The sequence below is a fragment of the Trachypithecus francoisi genome, unplaced genomic scaffold, assembly GCF_009764315.1.
Source record: "Trachypithecus francoisi isolate TF-2019V2 unplaced genomic scaffold, Tfra_2.0 Lachesis_group19, whole genome shotgun sequence".
In the NCBI taxonomy this organism is placed as follows: domain Eukaryota; kingdom Metazoa; phylum Chordata; class Mammalia; order Primates; family Cercopithecidae; genus Trachypithecus; species Trachypithecus francoisi.
Window position 1 is genome coordinate 10,034,179 of NW_022681464.1, and position 22,429 is coordinate 10,056,607.

At 47.5% G+C, this 22,429-nt stretch overlaps 1 protein-coding gene across 2 annotated transcripts in view; it reads right to left on the reverse strand.

Moving 5' to 3' along the window:
- The window catches only part of SLC14A2 (solute carrier family 14 member 2), a 70,457-nt gene extending 48,824 nt beyond the window's left edge, over nucleotides 1-21,633 (reverse strand). Inside the window, exons 1-5 of one of the 2 annotated variants that reach the window (XM_033177868.1) lie at nucleotides 21,597-21,633; nucleotides 10,103-10,286; nucleotides 8,736-8,916; nucleotides 7,250-7,439; nucleotides 1,940-2,068 (exon numbers count right to left, since the gene is read on the reverse strand). In XM_033177868.1, the coding sequence (XP_033033759.1) occupies nucleotides 1,940-2,068; nucleotides 7,250-7,439; nucleotides 8,736-8,916; nucleotides 10,103-10,252 (650 nt within the window). In that variant the 5' untranslated portion in view covers nucleotides 10,253-10,286; nucleotides 21,597-21,633. Of the gene's footprint in view, nucleotides 1-1,939; nucleotides 2,069-7,249; nucleotides 7,440-8,735; nucleotides 8,917-10,102; nucleotides 10,287-19,281; nucleotides 19,323-21,596 lie in introns of those variants that run through there. The other variant, XM_033177869.1, reaches the window with a different exon arrangement.
- Between the last annotated feature and the right edge of the window lie 796 nt (nucleotides 21,634-22,429).

Below are 22,429 nucleotides of genomic sequence, written 5' to 3' on the forward strand. Positions count from 1 at the left end.
CTTGCTTTCCTCAAAGCACTTATCACATCTTGAAATGATCCCTTTTATTAACTAGTTTATAAGTTTATTTCTGTCTTAGCCAAGAAGAATGTGAGCTCCAAGGGAATAGAGAGTTTTCCTTGTTTACAAAGATTCCCAGCATCTAGGATTGACCTTTCACTCAACAAATAGTTTCAGGCACTCAACAGATACTTGTTTACTGAACCAACCTGGAAAATGGCACTACTAATACCTACCCTATGACTTGAATTTCAGGGGCCCCATAGATGGATTGATGAATGCACTGGAGTAGTAGCACAGAGCCCAGGGTGGGGTGCTCAGTGTTTTTTGTCCTTTAAATTGGGAAGTGGGATGGGGGCACTGAAGTCTAATTGCCAGCCAGTGCAATGTGCCTGAGGAGCTGTGCTGAGGGGCTTAATCTATGTAGTTTTAAACCAAATGTATGCAAATGAAGGCAAGTTCTCCTTTTCACAGGCGGGAATGTGGGGGGCATTAAGAAAATCCCCATAGAAATGACTGTCTTGGCTTTTTGTCCCAATGGATTAAGAAAGAAACCCTAAGAAGAAAACTAAATTGCCCAGAATGCTTAATGTAGTAATTTATTTGCAAGCACTACTAAAAAGCAATAAAACAGTACTTAAGCTAAATTAAACTAACTGGTTTTAGTAACTGCAGACTTTGAAACCAAAGAAAGGCATTTACTTCTTAGAGATGTTAAAAATAAATCATTCTGTCTGATTTATTGCTGAGAATAGGAATTAATCACCCTGTTTGAGGGAAGTTGAGAACAGGGTGGTATACACATGTGAAGTCAGGGTCTGGGGGACAAAGGTTCACCATGACAGTGAGCACACTGCAGAGACTCTGAGATGCTCGACAGACCGGCTGTAAATTCACGTGAACTAAGGATCACATGTGTGAATGGCCCAGCAACCCTTCACTCGGTGAATATTTGTTCCTAACCCCCCTTTCATCGTGACCTTCTTATTTCATCTACAATATGAGGTGATTGCCCAGCAAGATCTCAACCGATACTTCCAGTTCAAAGATTCTATGCTTTACATATAAATATTCTGTTCCAAGAAAGCTCTCTGCTTCTATCACAAGCAGGTTTTCAGCTTTTAGGTCTTGGTTAGGCCACATAATAGACAATTCCCATGCAACCTGTGGTTTAATAGTGCATATTGGATTTGGAATGCCAGCATCAAAAACTTCCAAAAAGTACAACTTGCAGCAAGCGACTTAATCTCTGCATGTGTTGGTCTTCCCTTCTGTAAACTGTGGGCAAATGTAGCCGTGCTTAGCACTGCATAAGCCCTGCTTAGCGCTATGTCAAGCAAGCAGGAATAACTTCGGAAATGCTGACCTTTATTACTAAGAATGTCATTCAGGAAGATTACCATTGCAGTAAAACACAAGTTGTCTTGTTGATTTAAAGAATCCTCCTGGCCAGGTGCGGTGACTCATGCCTGTAATTCCAGCATTTTGGGAGGCTGAGGCAGGCGGATCACGAGGTCAGGAGATCGAGACCATCTTGGCTAACACGGTGAAAACCTGTCTCTACTAAAAATACAAAAAATTAGCCGGGCATGGTGGCGGGTGCCTGTAGTCCCAGCTACTTGGGAGGCTGAGGCAGGAGAAGGGTGTGAACCCAGGAGGTGGAGCTTGCAGTGAGCTGAGATTGTACCACAGCACTCCAGCCTGGGCAACAGAGCGAGACTCTGTGTCAAACAAACAAAATAATCCTCCTTATTCCATGTCTCCAAATGACCCCCTTGTGTTACAAGAGAATTCATGGGCTTTCACGGTGTCAGACAAGCTAGCCTGGCTGTGAAAGGGCTGGGCCCCACATGTGTATGTCCTGTCTCTGGCCAGTGTAAGACACACAAATGTCTTGGGGCCCCATGGAGCTGTGAGCAGAAAAAATGAGGTGCCTCACCAGGCCATGGCTGTGAAGGTCACAGGAAACAGAAGCCACCAGTAGTAGTCTAACTTCTCTGAGAACACGGAAATCAGCAGTCCCACCAGCATCCCGTTGTACCCATGGAGTCCTGAGGCAATGGCAGACCTGGCGGGGAAACAGAGTAACTTTGCATTTGAAGTTGGTGATGTTAGTGGGCCCCTCCCTCCTGGTGCTTTGAGGATATGCTTCATTTAGATGATTCCTTTAATAATAATCCTTAGAAAAAAGTGAGTTCGCTCAATGAATATTGGGCAGTCACGTAGCTGCCAGCACCTTTCCTGATAAAACACACACCTGCACCCCCTCCTTGTCTTGCTGATCAACAATTAAAATTATGCACTTTTTCTGTGGCGAAGCTCTTCTTTGCTTATCAGAGGAGACTTAGACTGCTAAGTATAGGGGGAAATCTAATAGAAACCTGAGGTGTGACACAAGGAAGTGTGTGGGAGTTGGGGAGAGAAAGGGAGAGAGAAGAGAGGGAAGGAGAAAGAGTGTTATGATTACATTGTGTAAAATTCTCTGTAGTTGGCCAGGCACAGTGGCTCATGCCTGTAATCCCTGCGCTTTGGGAGTCCAAGGTGGGAGGATGACTCGAGCCCAGGAGTTCAACCAGCCTGGGCAACATGGTGAAACCCCATCTCTGCTAAAATACAAAAAGTAGCCAGGTGTGGTAGTACATGCCTGTAGTCCCAGCTACTTGGGAGGCTAAGGTGGGAGGATCACTTGAGCCCAGGAGATTGAGGCTGCAGTGAGCCAAGATCTCACCATTGCACTCCAGTCCAGCCTGGGTGACAAAGGAAGACACTGTCTCAAAAAAAAAAAAAAAAAAAAAATTATCTGTAGCTGGAATCTGGGTACTTTCTCTCTCTGCATGTCTGCACCAGAGTGAATAAGCTGGTTTAGCTCCGGGTTCCCAGGTGCTCCAGAAGTGTGGTATAGTATCCATGCATGAGTCTAGCACCTCCTTCTTTTTCAGAGGAGAAGCTGGGGTGTGCACCTACAATTCTCCTCCTGATCCTAATAAACACTGTCCTTGACCTTTCTAATTGCTCTGCCGGGTGAGGGGCATGGTTGTGGGTGAGAGAGGGGTGTGGGCAGCTTGCAATGCAAGACCCCTGCCAAGGAATGACCTGTGTGTGCTTGTGGTCAGTCCCTCTGTGCCCACCTTAGTTCTATGAGGGCTGAAGTGTATCTGTGTGTCTGTTGCTGTGGCCCAGTAACCAAGCAATGTCAAGGAGGCTGTGCATGGAGGCTGCTCAGCCAGTATTTGTTGACTGAACATGTGGGCATGCTAAACCTTACCATGTGTTGGCTGTTCCCACATGGCAGACGCTTCTGGAAGCTTAGGGCTCCCTGAGATGCAGGAAGGGAATTCTGGCTAGAGGAGGGCTCCAACCCAGCAGGGGCTGTGGCTTAGGTCTGGAAGGGGGAGGACCTTTCACCTCTGTAGTGACCAGCAGGTCTAGTAACCTAGATAAGAGGAGAGCAGGAGGATGGGAAAGGGGCAGGAGAGCGCATATCTAGATATCTTCCTGCAAGAAAGCTGTAGCACAAGGCACATGTGTGGACACTTGTACTAGACACAGGACAAGCTGTGTCATCAGCTGCTCTTGAGGCCAGGAAGATACGGGGGCAGCTGGAGACAGGCAGCAGGTGGGATGGAGGGAGGTGGCAGAGAAGACCACTGGGGAGCACTTCAAGAGCAGAAATCCACGTTTTGGGAGAATCATTATTTTTAGTGTGTTTGTATTTTCTCTACAGTTTCTCTTTTGTGTCTGGTGATATAATTTAGTGCTTTTTTTGTTTTGATACCAATAGCTGCCCCACTCTGTGAAGAGTGTCCCTCCAGAACTCTTGTTTTTACTAAAACATTGGTGACTTCTGGATTTCCCTCCCTGACTATAAAATATACAAAATTGGGTTCAACACCAATGCCAAAAAGGTCTCCATTAAGACTACATTCCATCAGGGAACTGCAGGGTTGGTGTTGTTGACCTTCAGTTACCATCTGTAAAGTACAGTCTTAGGCTAGTGGGGAACTGGAGGTGGGGACAGCGGGGGTGATTAAAGGGTAGTGGGGGTGGCGGAGGTCATGCTTAGAATATGCAACTGTGTCAGTGGTTCATTGTGGACAGCAGTGAGCTTGTGGCTCCTTAGAAGACATGTGTATGGATGTTGTGTCTAGTGGCTAGAGCTTTGAGCCTATGGTGTAGAACAAGGCACCAACCTGTCAGCAACAAAGCCTAGATCTTTTCTAGGCACTGTGGGTATATATGGCATATTGGAAACCAACTTCTTCTCCTGAACATGCTTAGAATATAGCCAGAGAAAGAAGAATAAAAAAAGTTACAGAACAATTCAGTCTAGTACTGGGATGTGTTCTGTGGTTGTTCAGAGAGAAAGAAAGGTTCAGAGAGCACAGAGGGAATCAGGAGTGGCTCCCTGTAGGAGGAAGGGTTCCAGGGAATGGTAGAATTAGATAGACAGGTACAGCTGGTGTCAGGGATCACAGAAGCAAAAGTACTTAACTAGGGACAAGTGTGATGTTGATTGAGCACTAGGTAGCATAAGACCCATCAAATGACACTTGGGGAGCCAAGCTGAGGGGCTGGGTTTTTATCTGATGCAATTTGTCTTAAATTCTTAATCAGGATGTTTGTGAGGATTAGGCATGCCTGGTGTGCATCCCCCCTTGTAAAACTGGTCTGTGAAGCAACTCTCTGAATGGCTTGGCAAGTTTACCAGTAGATTAATGGTGGGGAGGATAATCAAAGAATCGAGTGCAGGGAGGGTCTTGGGCTCATCTCAGCTGGACAGTAGATTATACAGATAGGATAATGGGGCTGGAGGGGGAAGTGCTTGCCTGAGTCACACAGCTAAGAAGGCAGTGGTGGGCTGCACAGAGTTCACCCCAGGTAAATTTCAGCACACAGTGATGAAGCAGTGAAACATGGGCTGATCTGCCAGGGTCTCAGTTCTATGCCAGCTGCCCATGGTTGACAGGTACTTGGGAACAAGGAATAGGAGGCCCACTAACCAAAGCAGACACAAGATCTTGGCTGGAGCCCATTTTTAATCTCACCCACCAGATCTGCACTTAGAAGAATTCAGCCTCTCATCCATCTGACCTCAAATGGCCTCCTAGCATGCTAGAATCGGAGTGGTCCTCCAAGGCCAACCTAGAGGTACATGAGCAACTTCTCCCCAGGGCCAGGTGGACTCACGGGTTTGTCTCAGTGGAATGAGGAACGTCAGCTGGGCCTGACGTTGGTTACACCACATCCAGCTCTGATTACTTTGAGTTTACCAATGGGCCTCTGGCCATGTTGTCCTCACAGGTACCATGATGGGGACAGCATGACCTTGAGCCCAGAAGATGCAGGTCATGCCTCCAAGCCTAAGTCCTGCCACTCATTGGCTGTGGCACCTTTGGTAGGTATCTCTCCCCTTCCAGTCTCCTTTCCCCCACGTGCAAGATGTGGACTCTGTTGCCTTCACTGTGCCTTGTGAAGTGGTGGTAAGAGTCACAGCTAACAAGATATGACAGTGCTTCTTAGGTTTTTTTTTTTTTTTTGAGAGAAACCCACTGTAAGAAATGCATTTTATATTATGACTTAGCTTTCACTTTCTTTCTTTCCCTCCCTCCCACACACACATCCCCAACATAAATGAAACAAAATTTCACCAAATAATATTTACCATTACCATATACAGACTACTCTCATCAGTTTTATTTTATGCTATTGTTTTAACTTTAAAAGATGCTGCTGACAATTAATTCATGATCTGGAAATGGGTTGGTGATCCCCAAATTGAAAAACACTAAGATAGGGGATAATCCAGTGTTTCCCAAGCATCAGAAGCATACAGGAGGACCTTGTTAAAAGTACACATTCCCTGATCCACTGAATTGGCATAGCTATGAGAGGAAGGGGAGGGGTGGAATGAAACTATTTCTTTTTTCTTTTTTTTTTTTTTTTGAGACAGAGTCTTGCTCTGTCACCAGGCTGGAGTGTTGTGGCGCGATCTCGGCTCACTGCAACCTCTGCCTCCTGGGTTCAAGCGATTCTCTTGCCTCAGCCTCCCAAGTAGCTGGGACTACAGGCGTGTGCCACCATGCCCAGCTAATTTTTATACTTTTAGTAGAGACGGGGTTTCACACCATGTTGGCCAGAATGGTCTCAATCTCTTGACCTTGTGATCCTCCCGCCTAGGCCTCCCGAAGTGCTGGGATTACAGGTGTGAACCACTGTGCCCAGCCTGAAACTATTTAATCAACCACCTTAAGTGATTCTGACCATCAGGAAAGTTTGGGAACCACTGGAACAATATACGGCAAAGTCTGAGGAAGTGGTCAAGTTCTACAAAATGTGAATTGTTATTGCTCTTTTATTTTTTCTTTTCTTGCTTTTTTTTTTTTTTTTTTTTTTTTTTTTTTGAGAAAGAGTCTTGCTCTGTCACCAGGCTGGAGTGCAGTGGCACGATGTTGGCTCACTGCAACCTCCACCCCCCAGGTTCAAGAGATCCTCAGCCTTCCACATAGCTAGGAATACAGGCATGTGCCACCACACACAGCTAATTTTTGTATTTGTAGTAGAGATGGGGTTTCACTATGTTGGCCAGGCTGGCCTCAAACTCCTGGCCTCAAGTGATCTGCCTGCTTTAAGCTTCCCAAAGTGCTAAGATTATAGGCGTGAGCCACCGTGCCTGGCCCTTGTTATTGTTACTTGACTTTGCATAGCCAGTGCGAGGCCAGCTTCTTCCACATCTGTATCTATGCCTCCTGCCGGCCCTGTTTGCTTCCCTTCCTCAGAGCCCCTTCCCACACTGTCCTCCCCACTCCTTGCCTTCTCTCCAATCCCCCATATCCAACCTTTATAGCTGGGAAGTAGCCTCTCTAATCTTCCCAGCACCTGGTGATGTCTGTCTTCTCTGAACTCAATTATATACTGTACCGTATTATTCTGAGACATTCATTACCTATTAATCTTGTCTCCTTCAACTAGATGGTAGGCTCTGTAAGGGAAGAACAGCTTAGCTATTCCTCTGCACCTCCCTCTGAGACAGTATTTGCAGAAGTCTCCACAGTCAAGTGAATGTTGACACTGTCACATGCTGTGAGCAGGAGCAGTGTAATTCTGCAAGGACCGTCAGTGACCTGCTTAAAGTTGATACTCAGGAGACTTTGGCTGTCTGGGAGGGTAAGGTTGGCTGATTATTCAAGTAAACACCTCTCTACTTTCTGTCCCATGCATCTTGCTAAAATCCCTATAGAGAGGGACCCACCTGTCTTGGCCCAAGGCGAGAGCTGTTAAGGTTGAGACCACTGTCCCCAGGGCCCCAGTGATTGTCCACCAGGGATTCTGGATCAGTAGCCCTATGAAGATGATGAGGCCGCTGAGAGGATTGTTGACGAACATCACCTGAGCGGTCCCTCTCAGGACCCAGTCTATGAACTGGAGGACAGGGTGCTTGTCTGAAAGAGAGAGAGCGAGCCATCAGCAGGTCCAGCTTGGGCTGCTCTGCTGAGCTGCTGGTTGGCATGGCAACAAAGGAAAACAGCGATGTGTAAGCCCGGACACTTCCCATTCAGCCAGGCCAGGGGTGGGGATGGAAGGGTGGGGGTAGAGGGGAGGCTGGTGCCCTGCCCACATCTCTCAGTGGTCCAGCAATCATTCTGCAGTGGGTGGTAGGTTTTGCCATATAGCCAGAGGCACCGTGCTGAGACTAATTTAACGCTGTTCCAGCCATTGGCTTGGTTAGAAAAGAAGCTCTGGGAGGTTCTTTTTTTTCCAAGGGAAATTTATTGGTCCAAAAGAAAGGGTTTTGGAAGGTTGGGGGTGGAGGGGGGATAGGAAATTCTTTTTTCTGTAGTGCTGGATGACTCAGTTGAGGGCTGGTATCTGAGAAGCAAAAAAAGTAGCCTGAAGAAAAGACACTGGGGAAGAAATTGTCGTAGCCCAACTGTGAAAATCAGTACTGAGTCAGGGCCTGGAGGAGGCCAGGTATAGGAGAGGGGCATACATTCTGCCTCGTTTGCTGGTTTGGTTTCCAGGACAACTTGTGCAGGTGTCGGGGCTAGTGGGAGTGGAAGGGTGTGGTGTTCCTTTCAGTGTTTAGTTCGAGAAGAAGTTAAAAGGAAAGAATCCTGAAGCTTTGGGAAGGATGAAGCCAACCTTTTCTTGGCACATAATAGGCACATAATAAATGGCTGTGCAACAAGTGAATCGAGTGAAGGAATGATATTTAACTAGCTGGGGAAATGGCTTATCTGTTGCTAATATGGTTGTCTTATATCTATTTCACATAGGAACGAGCAATTTGCAAAGAACTAAGATCAATGCATTTAATTCTGAAACCATGAGAATTCTAGGCCAGTAGGGTATATCATATCCCCTTGGAGTCAGCTTAGGGCTGAAGTCCCCCCAGCTGTGGACTCCAGCCCTGGGTGAGGTCCAGTCCTGGGTGAATCCACCCAGGGTGAGGGTGAATGAGTGAGGGAGCAGCTTTGGACTGAACCGGAGAGAGGGTTGTCTCCCTGGCCTGGCCTGGTCTTGCAGAAGAATAGACCAGTGTTTCCTACTATTCCTGGGGAAGGGAAAGAGGGAAGGGACTGGAAATGGTAGAGAGAAGAAAAGGAAGACTGGAGACCAATTGTAAGCAATGTAGCCTCCATGGCAATTCAGAAGTAGTTTCTCTTAGACACCCCCTACCTCCAATCAGTACTGGATCTGTGTATACACAGATCTCTCTGCCCAGGGTATTTTCCTACCTTTCAGCCAGATCTTGTACTCCTTCATGTCACCCGTGAGGTAACCCACTGCTTTGCAGAGTCTGATGCCCCTTTGGCCTGCTGAGTCCCGATGGGCCACCCCGTCTTCTTTCCTTTTACTCCTTTCATTGGGCTTTTCAATTTTCACAATGTGGCTGTCTTCATGGGAAGACCGGAGATCCTTTGAGGAGAAACCAACAAGACATCAAATGACACAGCTTTCTTACTGATGTCTTTTTTTTTTTTTTTTTTGAGGCGGAGTCTCGCTCTGTCGCCCAGGCTGGAGTGCAGTGGCCAGATCTCAGCTCACTGCAAGCTCCGCCTCCCGGGTTCCCGCCATTCTCCTGCCTCAGCCTCCCGAGTAGCTGGGACTACAGGTGCCGCCACCTCGCCCGGCTAGTTTTTTTTTGTATTTTTAGTAGAGATGGGTTTCACCGTGTTAGCCAGGATGGTCTCGATCTCCTGACCTCGTGATCCGCCCGTCTTGGCCTCCCAAAGTGCTGGGATTACAGGCTTGAGCCACCGCGCCCGGCCCTGACACAGCTTTCTGAGAGCAGGGACATTTGGGGATAGAGGGTGGTGGCAGTTTTTCTGATAAAAATAAAGGATCATGAGACAAAGGGTGAAACAATGCCCATTGTCTGCAGCTGCATAGAGTACCCTGTACAAGCCTGCTCTTCCCGGGACCATGCACCTTCTTCATAGCAGGATTTCTTCACTTTGTGCCATGGGTCCCTTTTGGCAGTTTAATGAAGCCCATGAGCTTCTTTTCAGAATAATGTTTGTAAATGCAAATATCAGATAATAGGGCTGCAAACCAAACCAATTATACTGAAATACAGTTATAATCCTACTAAAAATTATGATATACATGTATGTACAGTAGATCCAATACCTTCTGTAATTTCAAAGTAGTGATGAGTAAAGATATGGGACCTCCTTACTGCAAGTCAGGACAGCTCTGGAAGGCCATCCCAGCAGTCTTGAGTCCCTCTCCACTGCAGCAGTGGCCAGCCAGTCTACCTCCATGCTACCACCGAGGATGCTAACGGCCTGCGTTTCAACAAAGGCCTTCCCTTTGGAGACAGTAGGGTAGTTCAGGGAGCAGGTTTAAGGGGAAAGATTTTGGAGACTGGTTGGAAGACTGGTGAGTGAGTGCCTGTATTCTCTACTTGTCCTTAAAATCATGTCTCACAAAGCCACATTATCTAAGGCCAGGTAGGATCCACCATGGGTGTCACCAAGTACCGACAGTGGCACTTTCTCAGTGTGCTAAGTTCTTTGGGAAGGCGGGAAAGCGGCATCTTTTAACCCCCTTTCCCTATCCCCTTACTCCCAGGAAACATGCTGGGAGGAACCCTCCTCACCTTTTCTTCAGGCATTTCCAGGAGGGGCAGAGCTGGGTGAGTATCCGGGGATGTCGAGGGCCAGCTTGGGCTGGTAAACTCTGCCTCGTCGAGTTTGTATCTGCTGGAAAGTGGCTCTGGCAGGAGAGGGCTGCTGTGGGGGTCAGACATTCCTTCAGGGCACAGCTGCTTTTTTATCAATGGACTAGATGGAAGGAAAGGGAAAGAGCTAGTGAGTCAGGACGGGGCCCAGAGGGACTTGGCTGAGGCTGGTCTTAGACCTCAGGTCTGTCCTGAGGGTTGGACAGTGACACACGTGGGATCTACAGCTTTGCTGCCAGAGGCCATTTCTCTACCTCATTACCTTTCAAAATCCTCCCATTCTTCCGAGTCCAGAAGAATGTCCATTTGGTCGATGAAGATATCCCTGACCACTGAGTTAGAATGGAATTCTCTCTTTTTCTCTCGATCACTGCGTGTTTTTTCTCCGCCTCTCATATTGCCTGTTGTGCCATCCTATTGTGGTAGTTAGTGGTACATGTATTTTCCCCTTGATACGTATACACAGATCCAGTACTGATTGGAGGTGGGGGGTGTCTAAGAGAAACTACTTCTGAATTGCCATGGAGGCTACATTGCTTACAATTGATCTCCAGTCTTCCTTTTCTTCCCTCTACCATTTCCAGTCCCTTCCCTCTTTCCCTTCCCCAGGAACAGTAGGAAACACTGGTCTATTCTTCTGCAAGCTGTGTGCATCCCAGCTGAAGGAGCTTCCCTTCATGGGGCTCCTGTCCCTGTACCACCAGGGTCAGGGCTTATGCCATGACTTGCTTTTAGAACATCCTTTGCCTAAGGTCCTCAGTTTCCTGGTTTTGTCTGGCTTCCCCTTGGTAGTCTTGTACTCTCTCCTTCCCATCCAGCCATTTGTGCCATTCTTCTTTAGCCTCCTCCAGCTCAGTTATATCTTATTTATTTATTTATTTGAGAGGTGGTTTTGGACCTGCATGCAGTCTCCTCTCAGTATGACCCAGAGCTTTCCCCATTGCTCCATGCTCCATGCTGCATCCCTTGAGTGCAGGACAGTCTCTCTTAGGACAGGGATTACAGGTCCCTAACATGGGTACTACCATTCCATATACTCATCATTCCAGACGCTGCTCAAGGATTGCAGGGTTCCCTTCAAAAGGGGATAAAGTCCCTTTTCTAATTTTGCATTAGTTCCATTTCGCTGGGCTATTACCTCTTCTGCTCCTAACGAGAGGAATTCTTACTCTCCACAATTTCTTCTGAGCACCACTCACCTTGCTTGTGCAGAAACCCTTCTTCTTTGAGGCTTATCCCAAATGGCCATACCATCCTCTCCAACTGCTCACTGCTGTGTTATTGACTCTCTGGTCACTCTCTCATTCAATGAAGACTTGAGGTGCTCCTACCAATCATCTTCATCCCCCCTCCAGGAACTTTAAGCAGCTTCAATATCTAGGCAGAAAACTCATCATCCTATTCTCTGGTTTCTTAGATCCTTGTCCTTCTCATCTCCAGTGGACCTTTTCACCTCCCCTTTTCAACAACTGATTTCCACAGTCCCAGCACGGGCTTAATATCACACACACTGGAAATCTCAAAAGTCAGATCTCTCCTCTGGCCACTTCCTCCTGTACCTTTGGCTCACCTGCTCAGATGAGCCCTCTGATAGCCCTTCAGCTCCCACGGCCGCCTGTCTTCCCTTCCCTCCTTGACCAACTTAACTTCATGCCCCCTTATGTTACTTCCTCCAACTCTCTTGCTCCTGTCTCCCTCCTTCATGCTTGTGTGGTGAAATTCCAGCCAGGCTAAACCCAAATGTCTAACTTTTTCATGCTTTCACCAGACAACTGAACATGGCTAGAGAACAAGGGTAATAACTGAGTAGATTGCTTTCACTGTAAGTTGGATTGCTGTCCTCAGGTGAACACTGGGTGCTTCCCTTTTCTCTGTTTAGTCCAGCTCAGTCTGCTTTCTGCTATGGCTGCCTTTGCTGTGGTCTCTAAGGCCTCCATGGCAAGTCCACTTTCAGTCCCCTCCCACCAGGCTGCTCGGCGGTATTCTGAGAGTTGTTCACCCTCTTTGACACACTCTTTGGCCTTTATTCCTGATCCCCTCTCTGGTTGCTCCTTCACACTGTTTTTGGAGGCTCTTCTTCGTGTAACAGGAGCATTTTGCAGACCCCTGTTCTGGGCCCTCTTCTCAGCCCTGGTGCTCCTACCCAGGTGATGTCAGCCCTCAGCATGACTTTATATTCCATCTCCATGCCGATGACCCTCAAATCTCACATTTGCAGCCCAGTTTTGAGCACTGGATTAATAGATTTAGTTGTCTACTTTACACTTGCATATAGATGCTCCAAGTACCTTAATTTGCCAAAACAACTCATAATGTTGCCTTCCCAAATCCTATCCTCCCTCACAGGTGACCACCCTAGGAAAAGCTGTCTCCCCCTTCCAAGCTGTTCCTTCAGAAAACTCAGGAGTCACACTTAATGCTCCCTTCTCCTTACTTTCTAAATTCAATAATTCTGTCTCTAAAAAATATACCTTCACGTTCATGGTCACCAGTTAGCCACTGTCACCTCTTACCACATCTTCAATGACTTTCCTTTGGATATCCCTACTTTTTCCCAGGTTTCTCCTCCAAGCCATGCCCCGCAGGGAAGACGTGCCATATTAATATTCAAATCCACTCATGTTGGATCCCTGCTTAAAGCCCATCATGGTTTCAGATGGAAAACCACCTCTTTGACAGGGTGTGCAAGGCTCTGAGCTCCCACTGTGCTTTAGTGAGTCCCTTGCTTTCTGGCTCCATGACTCCTGGCCCCATGCTGGCCTCCTTTTAGTGCTTGTAAGATGTTGAACACTTTTCACCTCAGGGTCTCTGCAAGTGCTGGTTCATTGGCCTGAAGACCTTTCCCTCACTCTTCCTGGTCAACCCCTTCACTTCTGCCAGGCTTTGTCTCAATGATCACTTGCTAAATAAACCCTCGTAGATCCATCCACCATGTTCTCCTGTCACATACTCTCATGGGAGGTTTGTATATTTGTATGGTTTCTATCTCCCCACCAGAACTTAAATTTCCTGAGGATGGTGGCCTCCTCTGTTCTGTCTATTGCTGCATTCCCAGCTCCTAGCACAGTGCCTGGCATGTAGTAAGGGTTCAATAAATAAATATGGAAGGGAGGGAGTGGGGAGGAAGGGATTGTGAGCAAGGCTACAGGTGACTGCTAGATATAGGGAACACTTCTCTGGATAACTTTACAAATCCCTGTGGATCTCAGGAATCTCCAGTGGTTTCAGAACAGCGTGGGGCCACCCACCAGCCATGCATTTTCTGCAGGCAGAACCCCCTGTCATGTCTAGCACCGTTCTCATTCCCAGGAGGAGCTCATTAGACCATTGTGAATTTTTGTGTAGGTCTGCAAATGTCATTCAGGTCTAACTAACCCTGATGCTGCCATCACTCCGGAATGGAGGCCTTTCGTTGTATTCTGACCCTGTAGGTAGGGTTTCAGTAAGGGGTGGGCACACTGCCATAGAGGGAGCATGCCAGAAATGTTTACGAGACATTGAAATCCGATAAGCCCGAGAACTTGTTCCTCTCCATTGCGCTCTCTCCCTCTGCTGGCCAAGAGGTGATACAGCATCCCTGGCCCTTGGTAAAAATTTCCCTCCAAGCCAACCATATGAAAAGTAAGCAGGGGCAATCAGATATCTAGACACAGAATCTGCATGACACCATACAACTGGATAAACTAGAAATGTTCCGGAAAGGCCTTGTGTTAAATTCAGTGGCTATGAAATCTGTTAAAAGTCTAGCTGAAAAGTGGTAATGATAAAGGTTTTTCCTAAACATATTTCATGGAATCTAAGATGTTATCAGCTGTCAGATTGATCACTAATTAAGTATCATAAAGAAAGAAGAAAATGCTTCCATTCATAATTGCAAGATGCATCCTGATTTTAGAAATGTTAAAATATGACAATAATATACATCATATAATCAAGGAAATATAGTGTCCTTTTAAGTGGTGGGGCTGAAGTGTCCAGGTAGGAGTTGAGAATGGGTATACTCAGAAATTATTTTCTAACCATAAGAATTTAAAGATTTTTATACTTCTTTTGATGAAAAAAATGTGTCTACTTTATAACCCCTTTAAGATCAGGGGCCATTACCTTGTTAATTTCTGCATTTATACCACTCAGCAGAAAGCCTTACACCTAAAAATCCCTTTATTATTACTATTGCACAAGGGAAGTTCTTTCTAGGGTACTTTCCAAAAAGGTACTCCACCTTTGAGTCCCTTCTGCATGCAGACAATATTCCCATTTACAGATAAATCAAGTCCTCGGAAAGCAAAATAGGAATTGTTTCTCAAGTGTATGCTGCTGTCTGCATTTTCCAGAGTAAGCTCACCTCACTGTGACATTTGCAGGACCCAGAAAATGAGCAGCTTGCTGCAGAGTCAAGGTTAGACCCAATTCCCCACCGCACTCTCCATTACTCTGTCTGCCTGCTGGGCCTTGCACGGCTGAGTGGCTGGCCCTCGAGCGCCTGGGTCTAGGGCCTCAGCCCAGTGTTGTGTTTCTCAAGCCTACATATCTGCTACAGGAACAGGGCCTTGCATCTCCTGTAGGGAATACAGCATTCCTTTGCCACGGGAATGTTTTTCCTGTTACAATGGAGAATTTTGGCTTTGGGGTAGGGGCGAGACATGCAGTACCAATGGCCCTGTGGAGAACAGGTCGCCGCACCCGGAAGGAGCACAGGCTGTGAGGTGGGGCTGCTCCTGCCTCCCTGCTCTGCCACTCTGGGTTGCATGGGCCTCCATATCTCTGAAGGGCAAGGTAGGCTTCTCAGAACAGTGAAATTGCTGACTTGGTTCCTGGCACATAGTAGGAGCTTAGTGATTTTACTTTCCCCTCTTCTCGTGCTCCCAAATTGAAGGGAGAGAGGGTGAGAGCAGCCAGATGAAGTACAAGCTGGCTGGTCTGAAACAGAATAGCTTTCAAAAGTTTCCATAAGGCGTCGCCACTTGTTAGAACTGGATGTGAAATCCCTGCCCGAGCCACGTCCCGGCTGAGGGCCTCAGCCCTTTCCCAACTCAGCTCAGCGCCAGTGCATTAAACCTGCTTCCAAGAACACATAATGATCTGCTTGGCGTGCTCGGACTCTCCTTGGCTGCCCACACCTCCTCTTCTCCTTCAGAAATATGGACAGAGAGGGCTGTTTGGATCAGTCCCACGTCTCTCCAAAAACCAGGCCTCAAATGTCTGGCAAGGGGCTCCCAAAACAGACCGGCTCCTCCATCCTCTTTGTAAGAACCCTTTGTTGAATATCTACCATACGCCTGTGGGCTACCTTGGAGGGATCATAGCTGGAAGGTCCAGGCCTTGCCTGCAAAGGACTCACATTGGAGTGGCCAGGAGGAGCAGTGAGCAGGCACTGTGTCCTGAGCGGGAGGCACAAGGGAGGGCAGAGGGCAAGAGGGCGGTGCAGAGAGCACAGAGCGACTGCTCTGCCCTCCCAGCCCTGGGGAGACTGGGCTCAGCTTCCATGTCAGGACTTGGCTGAGCAGGCAAGAAAGAGGAGCACACTCCAGAGAAATGCCTGAGAAAATACATGGTTTGGGCCAGCAAGTTCCAGCACGGACCCTGCTGCAGCATGGGAGAGATGTCAGCAGGCAATGAAAGACAAAACTAGGGTGTCAGAATCAGACTGTGAGGAGTCCTTAGTGTCTAGGTTTGGACCCAAATTCTTCCAATGGTTAGAAAAAATGTGGCTCCTGCTCTGTTGTACTAATTTTGAAATTCTTTTCCTGATTATTTTCTCCTAAAGACCATCCATCTCCAGTGGAATTGCAGAAACACGCCCATGCCCAGTGAAAAGGGGGCTGTGCCTGTTTCTCATGCTTCTGCTGCCCTGGGAGGGAAAGGGCCCATGCTCAAAGGGATTTCTTGAATTGTTGGTGTGAATTAGTGCAGAGTCAAAGCTCTCTCCCTATCCCTGGTCTCTTGGGTTTAAGTATACCAGTCCCCTGGTCATCTGGGGATGAATCTCAAATGGCCCCGTTTACTACTACTTTTTTTTTTTTTTGAGACAGAGTTTCGCTCTTGTTACCCAGCCTGGAGTGCAATGGTGTGATCTCGGCTCACTGCAACCTCCTCCTCCCAGGTTCAAGCAATTCTCCTGTCTCAGCCTCCCGAGTAGCTGGGATTACAGGTGCCCACCACCACGCCTGGCTAATTTTTGTATTTTTTGTAGAGACAGGGTTTTACCATGTTGGCCAGGCTGGTCCTGAACTACTGACCTCAGGTAATCCACCGGCCTCAGCCTCCCAAAGCGCTGGGCCACCGTGCCTGGCCTTACTTCATCTTCTAACCAACTGAGTTATTGAGGCCACAGCAGTTCTGGAGAAGTAAAAGTGATTAGCAGTTTCTCCAGAATATTAGTTGGATTGATATTTTTGCCTAAGACCTTGCAGTTGATGCAAGGAGAGTTTCCATAAATTTCTACAACCTTAGAACCAAGAGGGATGTTCTTTGCCCTCTCTCAAATGACGAAGGAATCCATTCTCTAACACCTCTGGGTACTTAGCTTCTCCTGGCTGGGGTCCCTTTCCCATGAGGTGGGTTGTTCTTGTTGAGAATGGCCCTGCTTACTAGAAACCCTTGTATCTGTGGAGCTGACATCAAGTCCCTGAGACTTTTTCTCCTTGCTGTTTCCAGTTCTGTCCATTATGCCTGCACAGGATTTAGGGACTCCTTTTCCCACTTAAGAGCACTTCAGAGGTTGATCCTAAGCCTTCATTTTTCTAGGGCAGTCCGCTTGATTGTTCTTCAGTCTGGCTCACCAAACACAGCCCCCAGACTCTCTGCCATCTTGCCACCAGGATCTCAGTGACAGCATCATTCTGAAAGGACTTTGCTGAGTGAGTCAGGCTGGGTCCCTGGGAGCACTGGCTTCATTCATCCCTGAGTTGGTAAACTCTGAAGGTGAAAAATCAGGTGGGTGGGGCTAGGTGGATGTTTGGTCAGGCTGCCAGAATGGGAACAGATGAGGCCCCTGGACTGGTGGATCACACCCCAGGGAGATCAGGGAGGGGAGGGATCCAGGAGACACCTGGGCACTAGGAGTACAGGGCAGGTAAACAGTCCAGTAGCTGGCTGAGAGGTGCCTTGCTCAGGGCTGGGTTGTACAAGAGACTGGCTGAGTGCCGGCTTTTATTAGGGGTGGCTTAGTGTTTTCTTGGCAGCTCCAACTTAGTAAGTCTGATCTGGGCTGAGAGGAGACTGACTCACTGGGGCCAGCGGGTCAGGCTGGGTGGGGCAGAAGTCAGAGGCAGCACCACCTCCTCTGGGTCTTCTGAGAACTGGCTGGGGTTAGAGATGGCTGGTGGCCAGTGGGCCAGGGGCTTTATCTTTCTGGTTTCTGCTGCAGGGCCAGGGCTGGGGTTCTGCAGCTGAGAATCCAGCCAGAGCCTGGCAGGGGAATTCTGGCCTCCAGCAGAAAAGCTCTGAGGCGCCTGCAGTGACTGTGAGATGAGGTGGGCGAGAGAGGCGACCACTTGACCTCTTTTGATGCTCCTCCCTAGCTTGTGTTTGGAAGAATTTTATAGATCACCACACTCTTCTTATGTGACTGTTTTTTTTTTTTTTTTTTTTTTTGGGAAATGGAGTCTCCACTGTTGCATGGGCTAGAGTGCAGTGGCACAGTCTCGGCTCACTGCAACCTCCATCTCCCGGGTTCAAGCAATTCTCCTGCCTCAGCCTCCTGAGTAGTTGGGACTATGGGTGCACGCTGCCATGCCTGGCTAATTTTTTGTATTTTAGTAGAGATGGTTGCCCAGGCTGGTCTCAAACTCCTGAGCTCAGGCAATCTGCCCACCTTGGCCTTCCAAAGTGCTAGGATTACAGATGTGAGCCACTGTGCCTGGCCCTTATGTGACACTTCTAAAGTGGGGTGACCCTTCAGTGTTCCACATATTGAGCCCTCTCATCCCATGAATAAATGGCAATTTATTGCCTCTTGCATTCCATCAATTGCAATTATTCAGCCATCGAGTTCTCCTTCAGAGCTCTCAGTCTGGATCAGCCCATTATCTCCCTTTGAGCCAGGCCCTCCCCAATGCAGGTCACCTTGTAGCTGACTTCCCTCATTTCGGGCTCCCCAGTTTTTCTCCACCTTGCCACTGGTGATGGGTAAATTATCTTAAAACATGACTTGGTTGTGCCACTGCACAAAAACCTTCTGAGGTGCTCCATGTCTGAGTTCTTCGCTCCTGGAACTGGGCATGAAACTCCGAACCAGGGTAGTCAATGCTCAGGGCACAGAGAAGCACGGTTTTCTGGAATGCTGATTGGGCTTGATATGAACTAATATAGAATAATAGTTGTATATTTAAGCAAACATGGCTTACAAAAGAGTCAAATTCAACTCTTTATATTATTAAAAGAAAATATAAAGGGAAGAAATGTAGAGTCTGCAGGTGGCTGCTTCAGGCTGTGCCCTCCTCCTACCTAGGGGTAATATGTCAATTCTCCCCATCAGTTGAGGCTACTTAGGGGGAGAAGTTAAGAAGCTCTGAAGATAGCAACATTCTCGATCTCCCAAAGTTCTACCCAGGGGTGCTCCACCTGTGCCCAAGACAATTTTCAGCTTCTCTGCAGCATGTGCCACTGTTCTGGGCAGGCGGCCTCCTCAGGTCCCACAGCTACCTCCAGTTCCGTTCTGCATGCATTAATATTGATCTGCTTTACTCACACACATCCTGCTCACACACCCAGCCCTACCATGGCCATGGCGCCTTCCTGGCCTCTTATGAGCATGGTGATTTCTGCTCTGGCTTGTGTGGCGGACTAATTCACAATGCAGTAGTCTCTCTCCCTTTCTTACACACACACACACACATATATACCCCTACAAAAACACACACACACACAAGCACACATACTTATATACACATGAGCTGCCCCGAGGTGGCTCTGGGTAGTTAATTTTAGTGTTATTAGATAGTGCTGGCACAGTAGAGACAGAATACCTGGATTCAAATCTTGGCTCCCCCACTGTAATAGTCCATTCTCATACTGCTATAAAGAACTACCTGAGTCTGGGTGATTTATTTAAAAAAAAAAAAAAAAAAAAAAAGAAAGAAATTTAATTGACTCACACTTCCACATTGCTGGGGAGGCCTCAAGAAACTTACAGTCATGGCGGAAGGCGAAGGGGAAGCAAACTTGGACCTTCTCAAATGGCGGCAGGAGAGAGAGATTGTGTGGAGCAGAAACTTGCCAAACACTTATAAAACCATCAGATCTTGTGAGAACTCTCTCACTGTCGCGAGAACAGCATGGGGGAAACCGCTCCCATGATCCAGTCATCTTGCCCTGGGTCCTGCCCTCAACATGTGGGGATTATTGGAATTACAATTTGAGATGATATTCAGGTGCGGACACAGAGTCAAACCATATCATTCTGGCCTGGCCCCTCCCAGATCTCATGTTCTGTATACATTTCAAAACACAATCATGCCTTATCAACAGTCCCCCAAAGTCTTAACTCATTCCAGCATTAACTTGAAAGTCAAAGTCCAAAGTTTCATCTGAGGCAAGGCAAGTCCCTTCCACCTATGAGCCTGTACAATCAAAAGCAAATGGCCGGGTGCGGTGGCCCACGCCTGTAATCCCAGCACTTTGGGAGGCCGAGTTGGGTGGATCACTTGACGTCAGAAGTTCGAGACCAGCCTGGTCAATGTGGTGAAACCCTGTCTCTGCTAAAAATACAAAAATTAGCAGGGTGTGGTGGCACACACCTGTAGTCCCAGCTACTGGGAGGCTGAGGCAGAAGAATCTCTTGAACTCGGAAGGTGGAGGTTGCAGTGACCCAAGATAGTGCCAATGCACTCCAGTCTGGGTGACAGAGCAAACTCTGTCTCCAAAAAAAAAAAAAAAAAAAAAAAGCAAGTTAGTTACTTCCAAGATACAATGAGGGTGCAGGAGGCATTGGATAGATGCTCCCATTTCAAATGGGAGAAATTGGACAAAACAAAGGGCTACAGGCCCCATGCAAGTCCAAAATCCACTGGTGCAGTCATTAAATCTTAAATCTCAAAAATAATCTCCTTTGACTCCATGTCTCACATCCAGGTTATGCTGATGCAAGAGGTAGGCTCCCACAGACTCAGGCAGCTCTGCTTCTATGGTTTTGCAGGGTACAGCTCCCCTCCTGCTGCTTTCACAGGCTGGTATTGAGTGTGTGTGGCTTTTCCAGGTGCATGGTGCAAGCTGTCTGTGGATTTACCATTCTGGGGTCTGGAGGACGGTGGTCCTCTTCTCACAGCTCCACTAGGCAGTGCTCCAGTGGGGACTCTGTGTGGGGGCTCCAACCTCACATTTCCCTTCTGCACTGCCACAGCAGAGGTTCTCTATGAGGTCCCTACCCCTGCAGCAAACTTTTGCCTGGTCCTCCCGGAGTTTCATACATCCTCTGAAATCTAAGTGGAGGTTCCCAAACCTCAATTCTTGACTTTTGTGCAGCTGCAGGCTCAACACCACATGGAAGCCGCCAAGGGCTGGGGCTTGCACCCTCTGAAGCAATAGCCTGAACTGTACACTGGCCCCTTTTAGCCATGGCTGGAATGCACAGGGCAGCAGCGGGGCCCTGGGCCAGCCCATTTTTTTCCTCCTAGGTTGGGCCCAGGATGGTAGGGGCTGCTGCAAAGGTCTCTGACATGCCCTGGAGTAATTTTCCCCATTGTCTTGGCGATTAACATTTGGCTTCTGGTTACTTAGACAAATATCTGCAGCAGGCTTGAATTTCTCCCCAGAAAATGGGTTTTTCTTTCTCATCACATCGTCAGGCTGCAAATTTTCCAAACTTTTATGCTCTGCTTCTCTTTTAAACGTAAGTTCCAATTTCAAACCGTCTCTTTGTGAATGAATAAAATTGAATTCTTTTAAGAGCACCAAAGTCACCTCTTGAATGCTTTGCTGCTTAGAAATTTCTTCTGCCAGATACCCTAAATCATCTCTCTCAAGTTCAAAATTTCACAGATCTCTAGGGAAATGGCAAAATGCCACCAGTTTCTTTGCTATAGCATAGCAAGAGTGACCTTTACTCTAGTTCCCAACAAGTTCCTCATCTCCATTTGAGACCACCTCTGCCTGGACTTCATTGTCCATATCACTATCAGCATTTTGGTCAAAATCATTCAACAAGTCTTTAGGAAGTTCCAAACTTTCCCACATCTTTCCATCTTCTGAGCTCTCCAAACTGTTCCAACCTCTGCCTGTTACCCAGTTCCCAACTTGCTTCCACATTTTCAAATATCTTTATAGCAGTGTCCCACTACCTTGGTACCAATTTACTGTATTAGTATGTTTTCATACTGCTGTAAAAAACTGCCAAAGACAGCGTACTTTATAAAGGAAAGAGGTTTAATTGACTCACAGTTCCACATGGCTGGGGAGGCCTCGGGAAACTTACAGTCATGGCAGAAGGAGAAGGGGAAGCAAACTTGGACCTTGTCACATAACGACAGGAGAGAGAGAGTGTGTGAGAAGGAGGAACTTGCCAAACACTATAAAACTATCGGATCTTGTGAAAACTCACTCACTATCATGAGAACAGCATAGGGAAACTGCCCCCATGATCCAATCACCTCCCACTGGGTCCGCCTTTGACACATGGGGAATATGAGGATTAAAATGCCAAATGATATTTGGGTGGGGACACAAAGCCAAACCATACCACCCACCTACTTAGCTGTGCATCCTTGGGGAAGCCCCACAACCTCTCTGTGTCTTGGTTTTCTCATCCCATCTGTGAGGTGAGGACAATAATAGTGCCTACCTCATAAGATTGTTTTAGAAGAAATAATGCATGCAAGTTGCTTAGTGCAGTGCCTAGCACATATTAAGTAGCTAATAAACGTTAGTGATTTTAATTGTTCATGCTTGTGCTGTGAGTGATGTATTCATGAGGCTGAGCATCTTCAGGGCTAATGTCCAAGAAGCCCAATCAAAAGTGGATTCAGGCAGTAGAGAGATGGGTAAGGAGTTTAAATGCTATTCTGCATAGTCTGAGAAGTTAAACTTGCCATATTGGAATGTCATGGGCACATAATATTCTGACCAGCTGATTTGCTTGTCTTGCCAGCCCACAGAGTCTGAGCCATCTTTGCTCTTTCTCACTGAGCTCTGGGCAGTTTTCTCTAATGACCTTGGGCTGGAAGATCTCTGAGTAAACACCTGTAAATGGAGGCTGGGAGCAGCAGCAACTACTTGGGAGCTCTTCATCTTTCCTTTTCCAGGCCTCAG